General features: G+C 47.2%; 1 protein-coding gene and 1 long non-coding RNA gene across 7 annotated transcripts in view; both read right to left on the bottom strand.

The window, feature by feature from the left end:
• Positions 1–19,335, bottom strand: part of LTBP1 (latent transforming growth factor beta binding protein 1) — a 402,670-nt gene extending 383,335 nt beyond the window's left edge. For 3 of the 6 annotated variants that reach the window (XM_023251972.2, XM_023251969.2, XM_023251971.2), the window contains exons 1-2: positions 18,751–19,333; positions 17,643–17,713 (exon numbers count right to left, since the gene is read on the bottom strand). In XM_023251972.2, the coding sequence (XP_023107740.2) occupies positions 17,643–17,713; positions 18,751–19,238 (559 nt within the window). In that variant the 5' untranslated portion in view covers positions 19,239–19,333. Of the gene's footprint in view, positions 1–17,642; positions 17,714–18,750 lie in introns of all 6 variants that reach the window. The other 3 variants (XM_023251973.2, XM_023251970.2, XM_023251968.2) reach the window with 2 other exon arrangements.
• A 257-nt stretch (positions 19,336–19,592) lies between these two features.
• LOC123384559 overlaps positions 19,593–19,942 on the bottom strand; it is a 37,312-nt gene continuing 36,962 nt past the window's right edge. The window contains exon 6 of the long non-coding RNA XR_006595836.1: positions 19,593–19,702. This is a non-coding gene — a long non-coding RNA (uncharacterized LOC123384559). The remainder of the gene's footprint in view (positions 19,703–19,942) is intronic.

Below are 19,942 nucleotides of genomic sequence, written 5' to 3' on the forward strand. Positions count from 1 at the left end.
AGCCGGTCTGTGTATCTTTCACTTACAGCCAAAGGGTCCTGCCTAAAATGACTTCTGGTCCACCTTCTCTCCTACCACATCCTACAGACACCCACTCTATTTGACCTTAGCCACCTCTGCACTATCCTCCAGTCAATCCATCACCTCCCCAACATCATCCTAAAAGCCCTAGCTAATCCTCTGCCCCAGCTGCTGAGAGTCTGGAATCCCCTCAAAGGTATGGATGAATGATTCAATCTTCCACGTTTACAAGACTCACCTAACTGACCCAACAAAGTAAGATGGGCAAGATTCACTCATTAATTAATTCAAAAAATATTTGAGTGCCTACCATGTACTAGTCAGAGGAAATAAGAAGGCATCTTTCTGCACCTGCAACTAATAGTGGAAAATGCCCTCAGAAAGTCTCAAATTAGCTATTTCTTTCAGAAACAGACGGGTAGAGAAGCTTAGAGGTGTGGGAAGGAGAAAAGAATCCAGTCAGAAGCAGGCATCGAAGGGCTGGAAAAGAGAATACCTAGATCTTCCCTGAGATTTCCAGAAAAGAAACAAGAAATGTCCCTGGAGGGTTACACAGGGTGTCCCCCAAACATCTCCACACCCGTGTACAGGGCCCCAGTCACCCCACTGAGGCCTGGAACCTAGAGAGAAAGAAGGCCTCCCCCCAGGGCATTTAACCATGAAGAAGAAGGCCAGCTCTTAAGCAAGTTCTTCATGTTTCTGGGGACAACTATATACATGTTTGCTTAAAGGAAGGAAGCCTCGCTCAACTCCATGAGAAAGGAAGAACGTGTAACCCTATAATCCCAGTGAGAACCCGTAGCACATTTCCCAGAGAAATGTCTCTAGGCATGGCAGGGTCTCTAAACTAGGCCAAGCGCCATCCATGGCCTTTAGACTGAAGGCCTCTCTGAGGCAGAGATGAAGAGGGGCTCCATCTAGGTCTGAGACCTGCCACAAGAACCTAACCCTTCCAAACCTGTTTTCTCATCTGCAAAAATGGAGGTTAAATGGTAGCTCATCACTGGCTTGTTGTGGGGGTTACCCAAAGTAATCTGTAATCTGTGCAGCCATCATGTGTCAGCCTTGTGAAGCACCTCAAGGCCTCAGTGCATGGCCCTGTGTCACCTGGGACTGGAAGACCCAAAGATCCGCAGGGGACACCACTTGTACAAAAAGAGGGGCACTCTGAGATCCAGCTGAAAACAGCTTTGTGTTTAACACCAAAACTTAAATCAGTGCTATTTTCACAACACTGGTTTAACACCAATACTTAAATCAGTGCTATTTTCACAACATTCAAGTGATTTCTCCTGTCCAAAATACAGGACTAATTATTGTCAATATTTGCATAGCACTGTTCTTTCAAGTAGGTTTAAAATGTGCCTTACACATTATTATGAAACCCTAAGGAATACTAGGCAGAATTTTTTAAAGCCCTTTTTGTAAAGGCAGGCCATCAACGTCCACAGAGCCTGGGAAAGTCGGTTCCTCACTTGGCCCTTACCACCCTCCTACAAAACGAAAGGCTCAGAAAACTTGACGTGACCGAGGAAGTCCCTTCCATTCCCTCTCCCTGGCCCCACAAGTGAGGACCACTGCTACAGGTGAAGCTGAGCCATGTGCCAGTCTCCTCTCCTTCTAAAACCCACGAGGAGGGAAGATTCCACAAGATCACAAAATCAGAAGGCCCTTCAAAGCCATGCTTTCTACTACCAAGCTGAGTGATGAGAAATGTCAAGAGAGATTGAAGGAGGAAGGGAAATGTATTCCAATCTCCCAAAAAAAGACTCAATAAAACCACTTGTGATATCAGCACAATGAGATGATCAACAGTAATAGCACTGAAGCAGACAGTTTTGTGCCTGTCCGGGTACACAGGACACAAGGTACACCAGCCCTCTTTGGACTGACATCTTTAGGAACTCACGGCTGTGTATGGAGCCACCTATCACTGACACTGCCCTGAAACATGGTAAGTACTTGCTGTAAATGGCATCCTTGGGGAGGGTCTTTGATGGACCTCCCTTGAGTGCCCTCAGCTAAAAGCTAAAAACAGAACATCCATTACCCTCAAATCCTCCTCGAAAGGAAAAATCACCATAGAACAAATGCCTTAGAAGAAAATTATTCAGGACTACTTTGACAATCTGGTTTTATGATCCAATGATACAACTGAATTATAAGAAGACGTTCTTATCAGGGAACGTTCTTTCTTATCAGGGAAAGAATTATCAGAGACGTTATGATCAGTAATTTTATTGTTCTTAAAATTTGATGTTGTCTACTTTGGCCACAGAGCTTACCACTTTAATCCATGACTGTACCTTATCATTCTTTTATCTTCAGTAAAGCTTTATGGTTAAAGCAAATCCAAGCCCTCCAAACTGGAGAACACCTTTTCTAACCACACTATGAAGTCAGCACCATCCATTACCTGAATGGCCTTGCCACCAGATTCCCAAGTCCAAATTGTATCTGTACTCAAAATCCATTTCAAACAATTCCTACTCTAATTTCTCCCCAAGGGAGAGCCTTGTCCCTCCTTTGAACCCCAACTGCTCCAGACAGGGAGCTACCAGAAGATACAACTGTGTTTTATTCCTATCTCCTACTTCTGGGGCTCGGAAAGCGTCCAGCACACAGAATGGTTTCACTAGGTGCTTGTTAGAATGGATGGATAAGGCTTGGGTCTGAGCCACCCTTCTAGGATCTACACATTCTTCCTTGTATTGATTTCCTTTTCATGTCTAAGAAGTCATCACCATCTCAAGAGATTAGAACAACACACATTTGGGGTGCCTGGGTGGCTTAATCGGTTGAGCATCCGATTCTTGTTTTGGCTCACAGTTCATGGGATCAAGCCCTGCATCGGGCTATGTACTGACAGCATAGAGCCTGCTTGGGATTCTCTCTCTCTCTCTCTCTCTCTCTCTCTCTCTCTCTCTCTCTCTCTCTCATATTCTCTCTCTCTCTCTCTCTCTCTCTCTCTCTCTCTCTCTCTCCCTTTGCCCCTCTCCCCTGCTCACATGCACCTTCTCTCTCTCTAAAAAAAAAAAAAGAAAAAATTAAGAAGAACAACATACATTTATTACCTCACAGATTCTATGAGTCAACAGTCTGAGCACAGAATAGATGAGTCCTCTGCTTCAGGGTCTCAAGCAGCTACAATCAAGGATCCACCGGGCTGCAGTTTCATCTGGGGCTCAGCTCAGTAAGACTCTACTTCCAAAGTCATTCAGGCTGTTGGTGGAATTCATTTCCTTGTGGCTGTAGGACTGAGGGCTCCAGCTTCATCCTGCCTACCAGTGACAGACTGCCCACAGTTTCCTGCCACGTGGCTCGGTCCACAGGCAAGCCACAAATACAATGGGCAGTTGCTTTTTCCAAGCCAGCAAGATGTCTCACTCCAGTCGGCTAAGAGGGAGTCTTATACAATGTAACATAACCAAGGAGGTGACATCCCAACACTTTCACCATATTCTGTTCACTAGAAGTTACGGGTTCTGCCCTGACTCAATGGGAGAGAATTAGACAAAGGCATATCAGCCACAATCCTAGTGCTGTAGTCCTATTGGCCTTCCACTGGACCGTGAGCTCCACAGAGCAGCATCCAATAGTGGCTTTGTCTACAGGATAAACATTTGGGTGCTTTATCAAAAGTAGCACGCAAAAAATTTGCTCGCATTGGGAAAAGATAAAATATCTACTTTTAAGCAGGTAGAACTATTACCACAAAAACAGATGATTTAACTAAGCCTAACTCCTCACCCCTCCCCCAAAAATCTTTCTACTTGGAAAGGAAATAGGTATTTTTTAAACACCTACTTTTTCTTCAATATTCAGGTAAAGTATCTTTGTGTTCATTTATTTTGCAGAAAGAAAAAAGATACGTAATGGGGAAAAAATTCCCTATTTCACAGGACAACAAAAGCAACTCCTTCTTCAGCTCTTTCTACAAAGGTTTCTAGTCTTGTAACAGGCAATTCCTTTCCTAAAAACACATCTAATAAAGTGTGGGTCATTGCTGAAATTCTTAACTGGGCTGTTTCCAAACATCTGATGCATTCCTTCAGCAACGTGCAGGATTGAGTCAGCAGGACCCCAAGGAATGGCCAAGCAACACCACCTCATCCCTTCTCCATCTGAACTTCCTCATCCTCACACAAGAAAGCACTGTCCCTGCCAACGCTGAGGGCATGTTCTGGACAAGAGCCTCTCTTCGTTTCACTTTTGCACTACCTTGGAAACAAGTAATGGCACCTGCCTCCAAAACAAAATGTCACATTCACTCCTGTTACTTTTATTAATTGGGTAATACGCTTCTCGTCATTCCTGGCCTGTCACATCTTTTGTCCCAGTATACCCACCTTAAACCCAGCGTCCTCAAGCCTCCGTGTGGATCAGTTGCTAGGTGCTTGTGAAAACCAGGGCCACGGGGAGACCCCTGGGAGTTCCAGCTTGTGAAGGCTTCCACATTAGAACAGGACAGAACTAGAAAGTCCCAAGGGTACAAAACTCACATTCACTGAATGGCAAAATGGCTTCCCTGGGTCTCCTCAGCACTCGTGCACACAGAATGTGTGGTAACATGCACGGCTCAGATTACAACGTTCCCATCTGAGCCTAGGGGACTGCTCCGTGCCCTCAGGAAGGAGGAGAAAACAAGCTTCTAGCCCCTAATGCCTGGAACTGAAGGGAACCAATTTCCCTCCACCCCTCCTCTCTCTACATGTGATGTGTGGCAGCATACTGAAAAGGAGGAGGGGTGGGTTTAGCTAGAGCAATGGTTCCCAAACCATACCTGCATCAGCACTGCCTAGAAAGTTCATTAAAACGCAGAATGCTGGGGCGGGGGTGGGGGGGGGGGCACCCGGGTGGCTCAGTCAGTTAAGCGTTGGGCTTTGGCTCAGGTCATGATCTCATAATTCATGACTTCAGGCCCCCCATCAGGGTCTTCAGTGACAGTGCAGAGCCTGCTTGAGACTGTCTCATCCTCTCTCTCTGCTCCTCCCCTACTTGTGCACTCTGTCTCTAAATAAATAAATATACCTTAAAAAAAAAAAAAAAAGAGAGTGCTGGACCCCATGCCTAGTTTCTGATTCAGCAGGTCTAGGATAGGGCCTGAGAATCTGCATTTCTAATAAGTTCCCAGGTGATGCTGCAATCCCTGATTTAGGGACCACACTTTGAGAGCCTCTAGGTTTATGAAGCAGTCTATACTGTTGGACAGAATGGGGCAACTGTACCAAAGAAAGAGCCTCTAACGCTCAAACTGAGCATTAAAAATGGTTCCACTGGAAGATGTGCTGCAATATACATTCTCTCATACAAAAGGAAGTGCTTAATAACATCATCCCAGTAGCCACTGATTTGAATGAATTTCAGCTGGTCTTTCCCTCAGAAACAAATGTGACTTGTAATGCTTATTAATCAGGAAACCTTACTGCTGGGTCTACTGTATACAGAGAACTGATGTGTATGCCAACTTCCTAATGGATAAAAAGTAAAACAAAACCAGGGTCCCTGCCTTTAATGTACTTACTGTCTATATTATTTCACCTCTAATTACTAGGAAATTTCAGACTAACTTAACATAACCTTTTCACTATCACAGTTAAAAAAGAAACATAGCCCTCTTGGAAGGATTCTGGTCTTTGCCTACCCTCTACTTTTAGAAGGATAAACCAAGTCACCTGTGGGGGGGAGGGGACAGGGATTAAAGTGAGGATTTAGGTATTTTTGTTTACTTTCAAACCAACTTGCAGCCCATTCCCCCAGAGACCATAAACCATCGGCATAATGGCACCAGCCATATAAAGACCTGAGACACAGACCTGTAATCATCAAAACCCACCGGAATACATTAAGCATTCTACTTTTCAAGACAAGAAATATACCAACACATTACAGAAGGAAATTCGCCCGCTGAAAACATTTCACAAAACCTTATTAATAAATCAACACGTGTTTTTATAGCTCTTTTGAGAAGCATCGTCATGAACCTCATTTTATTGGATATTTACCACAAAATGGGAGGTGTAGCCAATGAGTGCTATTAACCTTGTTTATAAACGGGAACAAAATCGCACAGAGTCACTGAGTGACTGCCCAAAAGGCCCAGAAGATGTGGCCTTTGTGCCTACCTCAGGCTCACCCCACAATCTGTGAAATTAGATAGGGCGGCAGGGGGCGGAGTTGAACAAAACCTCAGAACAGCATTCAGGTGTATTCCAAAAGTTTTATGCTCTGAATTTAACATTTCCTAACTGCTCTCTGGAATTTTCCATGGTGACCAGAGAGGGATTCTTAGCTTTCATTTTTAAAGGATTTAACATTTTATTTTTTATTTAGAACCATATGAGGGTCCCCACTAATCTGCCTCTTAACACAGCAGCAACCAGAGGCTTTTCTTTTTTTAACCCTCAAGCTTTCATCCTAAGTCTCGGCCTGTGGCTCTGGGGAAAGCGTCTGTCACCTTTGTCTACCAGAACACAGGGCTGGTCTGGCAATCTGGGCACAGTGCAGGCGGACAGGCTACAATGATCATTTGTGTACCTGGCCTTGGATACTTCATTGTTGTATGTGCAGTTTTTCTCATCAATAAAAAAAAAAAAAAAAACAGCAATAAAGGTGACTGAATTTTCAATCGAAACCATTCTTTGTCCATGCCTTCAAAGAAGGCCTGCAAAAAACAAATCTGTCTTGTGTTTCATTACTTAACAATAAAATCCACTTGCATTTATAAGTCCCCTGTGTTATCTGTGGCCTTACACAGCCTACGATACCTGACTGGGATAGAGCTGTAGCCCCCTGATGGCCTATCATTCTGGCCCTCACTCACTCCTCGGTCCCTGTACCAGGCCAGATCTGTCCCCTAGGGTCTCTGTGCTAGCTGTCCTCACCTCTGAGGAACTATCTCCTCTGTGAGGAATTTCTCTTCATTCATCACCAAAATACATCCTTCCAGGTAGTTCTCACCTGTGAATAACTGATTCTATCAGCTCAGCAAAGTGGACCACATCAGCTCTGGATCAGCAACACTTTCTGCAAATTCATCTTCCTATCCATCCACCACACTCATCTCTCTTCTGGTCCAGCAGAACCAACAGCATGTATTCCAAACCCAGCCCATCCATCTCCTAATTTACAAAACACGACATTTCGCAAACTGTTTACTTACACCCGTGCCAACAATATTACTCAAATGTGGTGCAGTGAAAAAGCCACAGGGAATAGAGTAGCTGGCCAAGAGCAGTATTCAGGGATCTAAAATTACAGGGAAAATCATACAACATTCATTTTACTTGGGCCCAAATCTCTATCAGATGATGTTGAGCAGAAAGATTCTAAAATTGGCAGGGAGAAAGGAAAAGTTGTCTTAAAGTTTGGGCCATGCCAGGGCGGCCTTCAGAAAGAGAGCTGGCAGAAACAGAATAAGGTGGTGTGCCCTTGAAAGGCTGTCATAATAAGCAGTGCCTGTTGGGCAAGGATAAGCACAAGGGGAAAGAGAACCAAATGGAAATTAGTGCCAAAAAGTACGAGTAAACAAAGAAGACAGAATTCTCTATATAGTATTTAGAGGACAGTATTTGCAACACAACATCAGAGATGCTAGTGCAATTCAACTCTATTCAATTCAGGCAGCATTTGCACTGTGGCTGTATTGGGTTCCTCCTGGGTGGCTCCGTCAGTTGAGCGTCCAATTCTTGGTTTTGGCTCAGGCCATGATCTCAGTTTTCTGAGTTCGAGCCCCACGTTGGGCTCTGTGCTGCCAATGTGGAACCTGCTTGGAATCCTCTCTCTCTCTCCCTCTCTCTGCCCCTCCCTCATTGGTGCTGTCACTGTCTCTTTCAAAATAAATGAATAAACTTTAAAAAAAAAAAAAAAGAGAGAGAGAGAGAGAGAGAGGAAGAGAGGACACAAAGAAAATCCTGCTCCACGCTGACAGGGAGACAGACACCTCTCCCATCGGGTCCACTCATACCCAGAGCCAAGAAAGAGTGAAATGACAGTGCTCTGGGAGAGGGGAAGAGGGAGCCATGGTTTTCACCAGGGAACCTGAGAAGCACACACAGAAGTGTATGAAAGGCTGGGACACCCAGGAGGGGGTGGGCAGAAGCAGAATGAGAGCCCCTGAGAACGTGAATATGGCTGGGCAGGAGTCCTGCTCTGCATGCGCTATTCACATATTACTTCATGTGGCCCCCAACAAGCCTCTGAATGATGGTTCCGTTATCATACCTGTGCCATGAATGCTGTGAACACCCAGACTTCTCCCCACCCCACCCCCCCATGGTGTCACCATGAGGAGGTGTTACCATCCAGACAGGAGCCCTGTATCCTAACTCCAAAGACTGAACTTCTAACTACTGACCTACACTGCCTTCTTGTTCAGAACAAGCAAAATATAGACCCAGTCAGGGGAGAAAAAGGAGGAAGGCAAAAAAGGCAGGTAGGCTGGGGAGGGGAGTAGGGCGACGGGTAACAGGTAGCATTTCCTTCTTGAAACCGCATTGTCTTAGGTACATAGATTCTGCATATCCAATGCACTTTGCCTACATGAAACACTCAATATCCTTGATAAGCAAGGCAAATTAATAGGTAGACATGAGCATGTACAAATACATTCACCTCTGATGTGTTTTTCCACAAGTACCAAAGCAACTAATTTGTGCCACACTAGCAAATTATGGATTATTTTCTCTCCACTAACAAGACAAGAAACATCATTAGTAAAACACACATTTAGCACAAGATAAGACCACAGTCCCTCCCTTATCTGTAATCGTTGCACTCAATGGCCACTTCAGGGAGTTTTTAAAAACATGACCCTGATGAGTAGCTGTTGGATATATTATTATTCTAGGTTTTTGTGTATTTAAAATATTTTATCATTAAAAATAGAATATTTAGGGGCGCCTGGGTGGCGCAGTCGGCTAAGCGTCCGACTTCAGCCAGGTCACGATCTCACGGTCCGTGAGTTCGAGCCCCACGTCAGGCTCTGGGCTGATGGCTTGGAGCCTGGAGCCTGGAGCCTGTTTCCGATTCTGTGTCTCCCTCTCTCTCTGCCCCTCCCCCGTTCATGCTCTGTCTCTCTCTGTCCCAAAAATAAATAAACGTTGAAAAAAAAAATTTTTTTTTAAAATAGAATATTTAGTGGGAAAAAACATCCAGTGTGTTTGAAAGTTTTTAAGCCTTTTTTAAAAACACTTCATTTAAGCACACCTACATATCATTCATAATTTTACATATTTCTGACTCTTATAACAATGTATATTTATCATTCAACCAACTGAAGAAAAACTGGATGGAATAACCCTATAGGCAGCAATTTTTGTATGCACTATTCAAAATTGAGCTAAACTGGGGCACCTGTGTGGCTCAGTCATTTAAGCCTCCGACTTCAGCTCAGGTCACGATCTCACGGGTTGTGAGTTCAAGCCCCGCGTCGGGCCCTGTGCTGACACCTCAGAGCCTGGAGCCTGCTTCTCCGTCTCCCTCTCTCTCTGCCCCTCCCCCCCACCACTCATGCTCGCTCTCTCTCTCAAAAATAAAACATTAAAAAAAAAATTGAGGGGCGCCTGGGTGGCTCAGTCGGTTGAGCGTCCGACTTCAGCTCAGGTCACGATCTCACGGTCCATGAGTTCGAGCCCCGCGTCGGGCTCTGGGCTGATGGCTCAGAGCCTGGAGCCTGCTTCCGATTCTGTGTCTCCCTCTCTCTCTGCCCCTCCCCCGTTCATGCTCTCTCTCTGTCTCAAAAATAAATAAAAATGTTAAAAAAAAAAAAAAATTGAGCTAAACCAATATCCAGAGGGCTCTTGCCTTGATAAGTTTCTAAATTGTTCCGTGTTGGGCTTGGTCTTTAAGGTCCCACACAGTCATAAATCATGCCCAGGAGAGGGTTCTTTCTGGGTCACCGTTTCTCAAAATGTGGCCCACCTTCATCAGCATCACCTGGGGCACTTGTTAAGAACCCAAGAGATACTGATTCAATAAAAAAAAGTTTCACAAATTCCTCCTGGGATCAGCTGCACATTCACACTTGGGAACTACCACTCTAGAATCTTTTTAAACAGACCAAGTAAAAATGGCCACAGCCATAACCAAAATCACAAGGGGCCAATTCCCTAGCTCTCCCACTCCCTGGAGCAGCCAGGGTGCCTGAGTTAAGGAAGAAGCCAAAATAGACCCACAGTCCCAGACTGTACGGGAGGGACCCAAGTCAGCTTCCGCCTACCCATGCTTCCATCTGTGGGTCCTTACGAGGGATGCCCAGAGTCCCCAGGGGTGACCCAACCCTTGAGTAGCCCACCTCTCAAGCCCATGTGCACAGCATCTTTAGGCTTACTTTATGAGTTGACTGTAGCCTCCCACCCCCTAAAAAAAATGTGGAGTCCAGAACCCCAGTATCTTAGCATGTGACCTTACTTGCACCCTATTTGGACTCAGAGTCATCACAGAGGGAATCCGGTTAAAATGAGGTCATTAGGGGATCCTGGTGTCCTAATAAAAAGAGGACACTTGACACAAAGACAGACACAGAAGGAAGATGATGTGAAGGGGCAAAGGGAGAAGGAGGCCTTCAAGCCAAGGAGAGAAACTTGGAACAGACCCTTCCCACACAGCCCCTGAAGAACGAACCAATGCCGTCCATGCCTTGATTTTGGACTTCCGGTCTCCAGAACTCTGACACCATAATGTTCTGTTGTTCTAAGCCACCAGTCTGTGGTACTTTGTTACGGCCTGCCCTAGCAAACTAACACAGCTGGAGAACTCACAAAGTGAATTCAGGCTGTAAGAGCCAATCGCTAACCCAGCTGTCAGGAGGGGCTGCAGCACGGGATGTCCAGGCAGCCTAGGGCGGTAGAAAGAACAAGGAATCCAGAGCCCACAAGGGGCATCCGGGTGGCTCAGTCGGTTAAGCATCCGACTTCAGCTCAAGTCATGAGCCTGCGGTTCATGAGTTCGAGCCCTGGGTCAGGCTCCATGCTGACAGCTCAGACAGAGCCTGGAGTCTGCTTCAGATTCTGTGTCTCCCTCTCTCTCTGTCTGCTCCTCCCCTGATCACACACGCTCGCTTGCTCTCTCAAATATAAAATAACACTTTAAGAAAAAAAAAAAAAAAAAAGCCACAAGATCTGGGGTGGGATCCAAGCAGGGGCAGTGCCCCCTGCCTGTAAAGGTGGTAATAAACCATGCCTGTCTCCCCAGCCCACATGGTGCGAAGATCAGGAATAAGCTCCCGGCCCACTAGAAAGCTCCCGGCCCACTACAAAGCTCCCCGCCCACTAGAAAGCACCGCGCTGTGGCCTTCACCCCCTCAGTGGCTCCTCAGCGTGCGCTCCGATCCTGGTCAGTATTAAAAGTGAGGACACAGCCCCAGCACTCCAAGTCATTCTGTTCATTGCTAGGAAGGCCTTGGAAACAAAATCTGCATTTCAGGAAAATTCAATTCGAGCTCCCCAAACATGTTTGAGTATGTTTGGAATATCCAAGACAACAAATAACAGGGTCAGCAACAGCAAACTCCCGACACTGCCAAAGGTCCTTTCAACAAGTCAGGCTTCCTAAGGGCCAAGGGTTCACTGGGCAGAGAAACACTCCACTAAAGCAGGCCAGGCAGGAGCAGGCGGTGTGTTTGGGCCAGCCCACGGGCTGGAGGAGGGCTTCATGATGAAGGTTTAAGTACTATCGCAACACAGAATTTATGGTTCCTAAATGTTTGTTTTAACTAGTGTTGAGAACACATATTTGACCCAGTGTGAACTCGACCTCTGGGTCCCTCTCCCTTTTCGCGGGGCTGTCTGTGCCACATGACGAGATTTTCCAGCCGGCCCTCCCACCCGTGCTCCCAGCAGCTGCCATGGTAAACCTCACTGCGGATCTATTGGCAAAGCAGCTGTCAATGGCCATAGCAGGCATACGAAAAATGTGTAATCATTCTGGGCCCAACTCCCAAGCTTGGCTAGGGCCACACGGAGCCAAAAGGGACGAGAGACAGCCTGAAAAGCCCTCTTGGCCATCTGAACTCCGGCCACATTATTCCCTCCTGGACAATGCCATCTACCGCATCTCTGAACACCAAGGGTACACAGAGCTGTCTCCTCTGCCTATCATTAAGGAACACTTCTAGGTTTGGTTTTGTCGGGTTTTTTCCAAAGCAGTGTGGGCTGAATGCCAATGGAAAAGCAATGGAATATCGATTTTTCTGTTTCTTGCTAAGGAGAGAACAAGTCATTTGATGTGCCATGAGTTAAGTGAGTAAAAACAGACCCTGTACTCCCTACAGCTGGCTGCGTCTCTCCTCTATTCATAGAACCTGGCACATGTTAAAGCTAAACAGATATCCGTTAAAGAAATGAAAGAACCATCCATGCATTTACGGAGGGGCTTCGGTGTGCCAGGCACCAGCACCCGACTCCAACCTGCCCTCTTTCCTCTTCCGTCCTCCTCATTCTGCCAACCTGGCCTTGCCCGCATCTTGCCCAGACTCCTTTAGGTCCTCTGCTCCCAGTCCAGTCTCCTCTTTAAAGCGGAGCCCACGGACTGGGTCTTTCTGTAGCCCGCACTTCCCCTGAGCAGGGGACAAAAAGACTGCAAGAACCAAGAAGAGGTAGGTTCTGTTTGGACAGAGGAAGAAAATGTGAAAGTGAAAAGAGGCAAAAACAGAACACAGGAGGCACTGAATGCCCGAAGCACAAGACAAGGTTTCTAGGCTGCACAGCTCTCCTATAAATGCAAACTCTTTGGAAAGAGAACAAATGTGGTGCCATCTCCTTAGCACAAAACAGACACTCGCTATCAACGGTCACTCAGTGTTAAGAACTAAAGTGACCTATCCCGTGCTACGCTTTCAACTTCTAGAGATGCACACACACAGGCTGTCTAGCAAAGCAGCATTAACACACAACTGGGCATCTCTAGACTAGAGCCCCCCAAGGCCACCTTTGCGGGTGCACATACGCGTTCCTTGCCCCAACAAAGGCATGCCTGTTGTGTATATGATATGCAACAGAAGGCTCACAAAATCTCCAGTCTTCAGAAGCATTTGCCTGTGCCCCATTTAAGCTAAATGTCAATCAACTAAAAACAACGGAGTCTGGCTGGAAGGGCATCTTATTTTCTTCACTGGATTAAGCGAATGCAACACAATAAACAAAACTGATCTCTTATGCAGAAATATTTTTGGTAACAACTGGACATGATCTATATAAATTGAAATTCTTCAGCTAAACCCTATCGATTATCCTCAAAATATAATGACAATTAGGAGACAATCTGGGTGGTACATTTAAATGTACATTTGCATTTTATGACTACTACCTTAAGGGAGAACTTCATATAGATATACCATTGGTATTTGTGTTCGTTAAGTAAAATAAAGCATACTCAAGAGCAATTGTTCAATCTCAGCAAATAAGTAGAGAGGAAAAAGACTACAAATCAATTTTTTTTGCAATCCAGAGTTCACTAGTATTTACTGAAGTACAGTCACAAAATGGGTGTCAGCAATTTTTCCATTTATATATACCTTGAAGGAGTATTTTTACTTCTACATAGCACGTTTTATCCTAACAGAACTAGAGGCACACAAATAATCTAATACTTAGTATATTTCAAAGTTCTATTAAAATAAATCATTCAGGGGGCACCTGGGTGGCTCATTCAGTTAAGCACCTGACTGACTTCTGATTTCAGCTCAGGTCATGATCTCATAGTTTGTGGGTTCAAGCCCCACATCTGGCTCTATGCTGACAATGCAGAGCCTGCTTGGGATTCTCTTTCTCTCTCTGCCTCTCCCCTGTGCACTCTCTCTCTCTCTCAAAACAAATAAACTTTTTTAAAATAATAAATAAATAAATAAATAAATAAATAAGAATTCTCTCTCTCTCTCTGCCTCTCCCCTGTGCACTCTCTCTCTCAAAACAAACTTTTTTAAAATAATAAATAAATAAATAAATAAATAAATAAATAAATAAATAAATAAGAACAACGCAAACTACTTTCTTTTTTCTTGGTAATCAAAGGCAGGACAGCATGAGAGTGACTGGCTTCTTCATGCATTCTCTGTCCACTCTCATCTTTATTGAAGAACTGACAAAAATTGTACATACTTATGATATATGAGGATGTTTTGATATACACATGCATTGTGAAATAATCACCACAATCAAGCTAATTAATATAGCTATCACTTCACATAGTTGACACTGTATAGGGAGTAAGAACACTTTAAGATCTACTCTCGGAGCAAATTTCAAGTAGACAACACAGTACTCTTAGCTACAGTCACCTTGCTGTACATTAGATCCCCAGAACTTACTAATCTTGTGTGACTGACACTTTGTACCCCTTGATCAACATCTCCCCATTCTCCCTCTCCCCAACCCTAAACTACTTTAAAGCTATAATGTAAAAAGGGATCCAGGGGCACCTGGGTGGCTCAGTCAGTTAAGTGTCCAACTTTGGCTCAGGTCATGACCTCGCGGCTCATGAGTTAGAGCCCCGAGTCGAGCTCTGTGATGACACCTCAGAGCCTGGAGCCTGCTTCAGATTCTGTGTCTCCCTCTCTCTCTGTCCCTCCCCCACTTGTGCTCTGTCTCTCTGCCTCTCAAAAATGAATAAATGTCAAAAAAAAATTTTTTTAAAGGGGATCCAAATTACGTTATTTAAAAAGGAGACTGACAACAGAAGCTGGGGAAACACATAGGAAAAAAAGAAAACCAAGTAACAGATAAATGAGACAAAATTTACTTGACTTAATCCAATAATAAACTAAGAATCTCTCTGGTTTTATCAAGGCTTTTACACCCATTCTTTTTCACCTTGACACCTGAAATAATCTGACAAAGTGGGCAAGGGTTTAGCACATTCATTTCTGGATCGGAAAATATAGGGTCAGAGAGGTCAAGTGAATCCCTCAAGGCCCCACATCTAGTCAAGGCTTCAGGATTTGAACTCAGGGCCAGGGGCTTTTCCAGTAGCCCACTGCTCAGCCATGGACACAAATTTCACAGCACAACGGTAACTCTAGTCATCCCATCTGAATGAGGAAGGCTCCTTCATCTCTCTGGCTCTCCCACATACACAAAACAAGTCTCCCATTGGAACATATCCACCTAATGCATACATGACTTTGGGCTGGACACTGGCCCACCCCAGCATCACTTTTAAAATTATTCCTGAAAGGAGTCATTAAGTTTCCAGCACTTGGGCCTGAATTCATTTGTCAGATCAGGCAGTTTAGGAAGGCCAGTTTTTCGAATGCTGAACCATCATCAAAAAAGAAAGTGATGCTGCCTTGCTTAGACTCCCGGTGCTGTTCCTCTAGGAACTGGAAAGAGAACTGGAACCAAAAGCCAGAGGTATTTTGTTATGCGTATTGTGAGACTAAATCAATGTAGCAACCTCCTCTGGGACCCTGCAGTCACTGCTCTGACCCAGAGCCTTCTGTAACTTCTCTCTTTCTGGGTGACCAAAGGGCAAACCCGGTCAAACCTAGGCACAAACATATTCTTGCCTCACTTGCCTGGACAAGCAGGAAGTTCATGAAGTGGTTCCTCAAGATTTCCTGCTTGAGCACCTTTGCATATTCCAGAACATCTCTGGATCCCCAAATCCTCAGACAACCTTTCCAGAAAAGGCACCATATTGCATCATTTGCCAACTAAACATCTTCCAATCTTGGTGCATGCTCTTTAACAGGCATCAAGGCGGAGCACCCACCCACTGTCTATAAAATCCTGCCCTGTATTTTTAATCTTTACACAGCAACATCCCACTATAACAGTGCTGTCATGGATGGGTTATAGGCAAACCGTATCATACCAGGTTTTGAGCGGAAGGAGGTACCGAAGGGAGGAAAGGGTGTATAATCTGACCTGAGTCATCATAAATTCAGGAAAACGCTGACACACTATTGTCAAGTGTAATCTAAGAAGTGAAAAATTATGACAGCCTGAATGCCTACAACCCTGAGCATTTCTGAGCCAGTAGTTTGCGTTCAGTAATCAAGAGGCGGACAGTCAGTTCCTACCTGCCATTACTCCTTGATCACAATCGAATCATAACCTATCCAGACATTCCTTTCCAGAAAATCCAAGCCACCATGCCAGAGTCCTCCTGTTTCTTTCAAGGAGTAAAGGTATTTTTTTAATAAGCAGGTCACTGGAATGACAATACTAGAAATTTTTTCCAATATTTTAAAATCCAAACTGACTTTATTTTTTTTTTATTTTTTTTTCAACGTTTTTTATTTATTTTTGGGACAGAGAGAGACAGAGCATGAACAGGGGAGGGCCAGAGAGAGAGGGAGACACAGAATCGGAAACAGGCTCCAGGCTCCGAGCCATCAGCCCAGAGCCTGACGCGGGGCTCGAACTCACGGACCGTGAGATCGTGACCTGGCTGATGTCGGACGCTTAACCGACTGCGCCACCCAGGCGCCCCCTATTTTTAATATAAATTATTTACAAGAGTAAATCAGGATTTTAATATCCAAACTGTACACAAAACAAATTGCTAAACTTGACTTATGATGCCGAATACCAAGAAGCAGCTAAAATTGGGGATGATTCCAATCCGCAATGTTTATGGCTCAAGCTCCATGCAGAGAAACCTAAGAAGGATATACTCTTTCTGAGTGGAAGATTTTTTTTTAAATTTCCAGTTAGCAACAGAATGAGGCAACTCATCCAGAGGAGCCTCGAAATACATTTTAACTGAGTCCTCAACTTTACAGCGCATCGGGGAAATGTGTTCTGGTGTTCTCAAATCTGCATGTACCAATAATGGGTGTTTCTAAAACATTGCTAAGATGTGTATTAATTGGTGGGGGCGCCTGGGTGTCTCAGTCGGTTAAATGTCCCTCCCACTTCAGCTCAGGTCATGATCTCATGGTTCGTGAGTTCAAGCCCTGAGCCCTGCATCCGGCTGGCTCTGTGTTGACAGCTCGAATTCTGGAACCTGCTTCCAATTCTGTGTCTCCCTCCCTCTCTACCCCCTCCCCCACTCGCACTCTCTCTCTCAAAAATAAACAAACATTTAAAAAATTAAAAAAAAAAAAAGATGTGTATTAATTGAAGGGGCACTGAAGGAGACCACACCTGTCAGTTCTGAAGAACTGTGAAGACACTGCCTCCTGGAAAACAATCAGGCCTCAAAGATGGGAGGATTCTTGTTGCTGCTTTCAGAAAGCTTTAGAAACTGCTAATGTTTTATTTCAGAACAAGGCCACCTATCTCCCATCCCCCTCTGGCCATCAACCGAAAAATGTTTTTCATCTGTCAATATCCAAGCTTGAGTTCACTGTACTGGTTTGGCAAATAGCACATTCTCCAATGGAAATTTTTTCCTAGCTCCTGATCCATAGGTGTGACAGTGATTAATACTGAGGCGGGTGGGTGCAGGGGAACCCTGGATGCACGGCAGAGTTCTCTACAATACATTGCCACTGGCACTGATACACTATCATTACTGTGACTCATGAGTGGTAATGAAGGCTGCAGATAATGTCTTGCATACATAACGTCTCGAGGGCAGCATGAGCCCCTTCGTGTGACCCCTGGGGGAGCCTCCCTCCCCATGTGGACAGCCCCCCTTTGCCCACTGTGCCAGCCACAGCCAGCATGGAAACTTACGTTTGGTGCACCTCTGGGAGCCAGGGGCCTTACTCCAGCCATGGCAGCACTGCCCTCCACAGACATTGACCCTGAAACAAAGCAAGACCCCTGAGTCCACAGTAGCAGTGTACTCTTCCAGAAAACCCAAGCTCATATGGGTCCCTGCAAGCTCAGCCTCCTGTGTCCACACTCCCCTGGCTTGCAGAGTCCTAAGCCATTCGCAGCATGCCCAAGCCAAAGCTGCCCGGATAGAAGAGTAAAGACCGTGTATCAGGGTAAGGTGGGAGAACCAAAAAGCCTGCATAACATAGAATTACACAGGAAGGGAGAACAGCGTCCACATAAATGAATTTCTTAACCCCCAAAGTAGAGCCAAGTGTATTTTGTATATTATCTGACCCACAACTTAAACCGAATCTGAGTTTTAGGGAGAAGTGTCCAAACACAGGGGAGATCACAATGCCTGGAAAATACCCCTGAAGAAAAGAACCAGATAGGCAAAACAAGTTATCCCCCACACCCCCAACCTGTGATTAAATGGGGAGAGGGGCAGGAAGGATGTTTATGAGCGCCCAGTAACAGAAACTTTCCAACCGAAAATTCTGTCAATGCACAGACACCCTGCCCTGGGGAAAGGCGACCCCACAGGTGCACGGAAGCCCAAGCCCACAATCTAGGATGCTGAAAAGTTTTGGGCCGCAGAACAGGAGCTGTATCTTCACAGCCGGCCCTTCCACCACTTTTTTTTTTTCTTCTCTAGCTAGAAAAAAAAGTTAAAACTGAGTTGCAAAGAGCAGTTTAATTGATGCTAAGGGAGTGAGCAGTAGTGACTTCATGTATACGCCCGTCTTCTAGGAGTAGTTGGGTTCGCGCACAGGAGGTTACGCCCCAGGCAGAAATGCCTTTTGTGTTTCCCCGCAGCTGAGAAACAATGCACTCGGAGTTTCTCCTCAAAGTCTCCGGGCTCCCCGCATTCGCCTCGGCCTGCGGCGCGGGCGGGCGGGCGGGCGGGGGGAGGAGAAGGCAGCCCCACCGCGCACGACGCCCGCGGCCGGGCGCCGAGGGACCCTGACCCCGCGGGTCCCGGCGCGGGCGGCGCGCGCGCGGAGGGAGGGTGTGGGCTTACCCCTGCAGCTGCTGCTTCTGCTGAACCTGCAGCCTCGAGCCCCCGCCGCTCTGGCTCTCCGGCGGCACTTTGGAGCGCACGACTTGCCTGCCTTGTTTGGCGAACGGGGCGGCCGCCGGGTGAGCGCCGGGCTTGGGGTGGAGCTGCCCGCCGGGGGCCCCGGGCCGCGCCGGCTCGGGCGGCGGAGGCGGCCGGAGCCCCTGCATGGCCGCGCCGCCTGGCTGGCTCGTGCGGCGCGTCCGCTCCGAGGGGGCCCCCGGAGAGGCGCGGCTGGGAGCCCCGGCGCCCGCCGAGCCGCGGCTGTACCTGGCGTCGAGCGCGACGTTGAAGGTCCGCGGGCGCGGAGGCCCGCCCAGGGGCAAGGCGCCCGCCGCCAGGCCGGGGCCCGGGCGCACCACGTACGTGATCCTCCGCACCCGGCCGTGCGCCGACGACGCGAGCAGCCCTGCCCAGAGCAGCAGCCCCCACCTGAGCCAGGGCCCCGCCATCGCGGGCCCGAGCCGGCGCCCCCGGCGCCCGCCCCCGGCCGTGCGGCTCGCCCGGTGCGGCCGCCCGCGCGCGCTCCGGCTGCCCGAGAGCCCGGGAGGCGGGACGAGGAGAACTCGGCTGCAGGAGAGGAAGTTCTGCGGGCGGCCGAACGGCCCCAGACCCCAGCCGAAAGCGGCGGGGAGGAGGGGGCGGGCGTGGGGGTGGGGTGGGGAGCCGAGCCCGGGAAGGCAGGGGAGGGGCGAGGGGAGCCGACTCCGCAAGGTGAGGGTCCGCTCGCGCAGCCGCGGGTGCAGGGGGCGCCGCGCCCGGGCCCGGGGCAGAGCGGGCGAGCACGGGCGTGAGCGCGCGGGACGCTCGGAGGCAACCCGGGCTGCAAAGTCTTTAAAAAGTTGCTCTCGCCGTGGAACCGAGTGTCAGATCTGAACAGCCAATCTCCGGCAGACGTGACGTCAGGCAGTAAATCCTAATTGGGGAAAGCGTGAGATGAGCCCGAGAACGCGCCGCCACCCTCCACATCCACATAGATTGTTACTGTGGGGCGGCAAGGCAGAGGTCCCCGCTCCCCGGTCCCGGGTCCCGGGGAGGGACAAAGGATTCTGCAGAATCACTGACTGGTCCTCTCCTTCCAGAAACCTCACGGGATTCGTTTGATATCGTTTGGAAGGCATATTCTTATCTGTGTTTGCTGGGATATATGCCGGGG

The sequence above is a fragment of the Felis catus genome, chromosome A3 (genome assembly GCF_018350175.1).
Source record: "Felis catus isolate Fca126 chromosome A3, F.catus_Fca126_mat1.0, whole genome shotgun sequence".
Classification (NCBI taxonomy): domain Eukaryota; kingdom Metazoa; phylum Chordata; class Mammalia; order Carnivora; family Felidae; genus Felis; species Felis catus.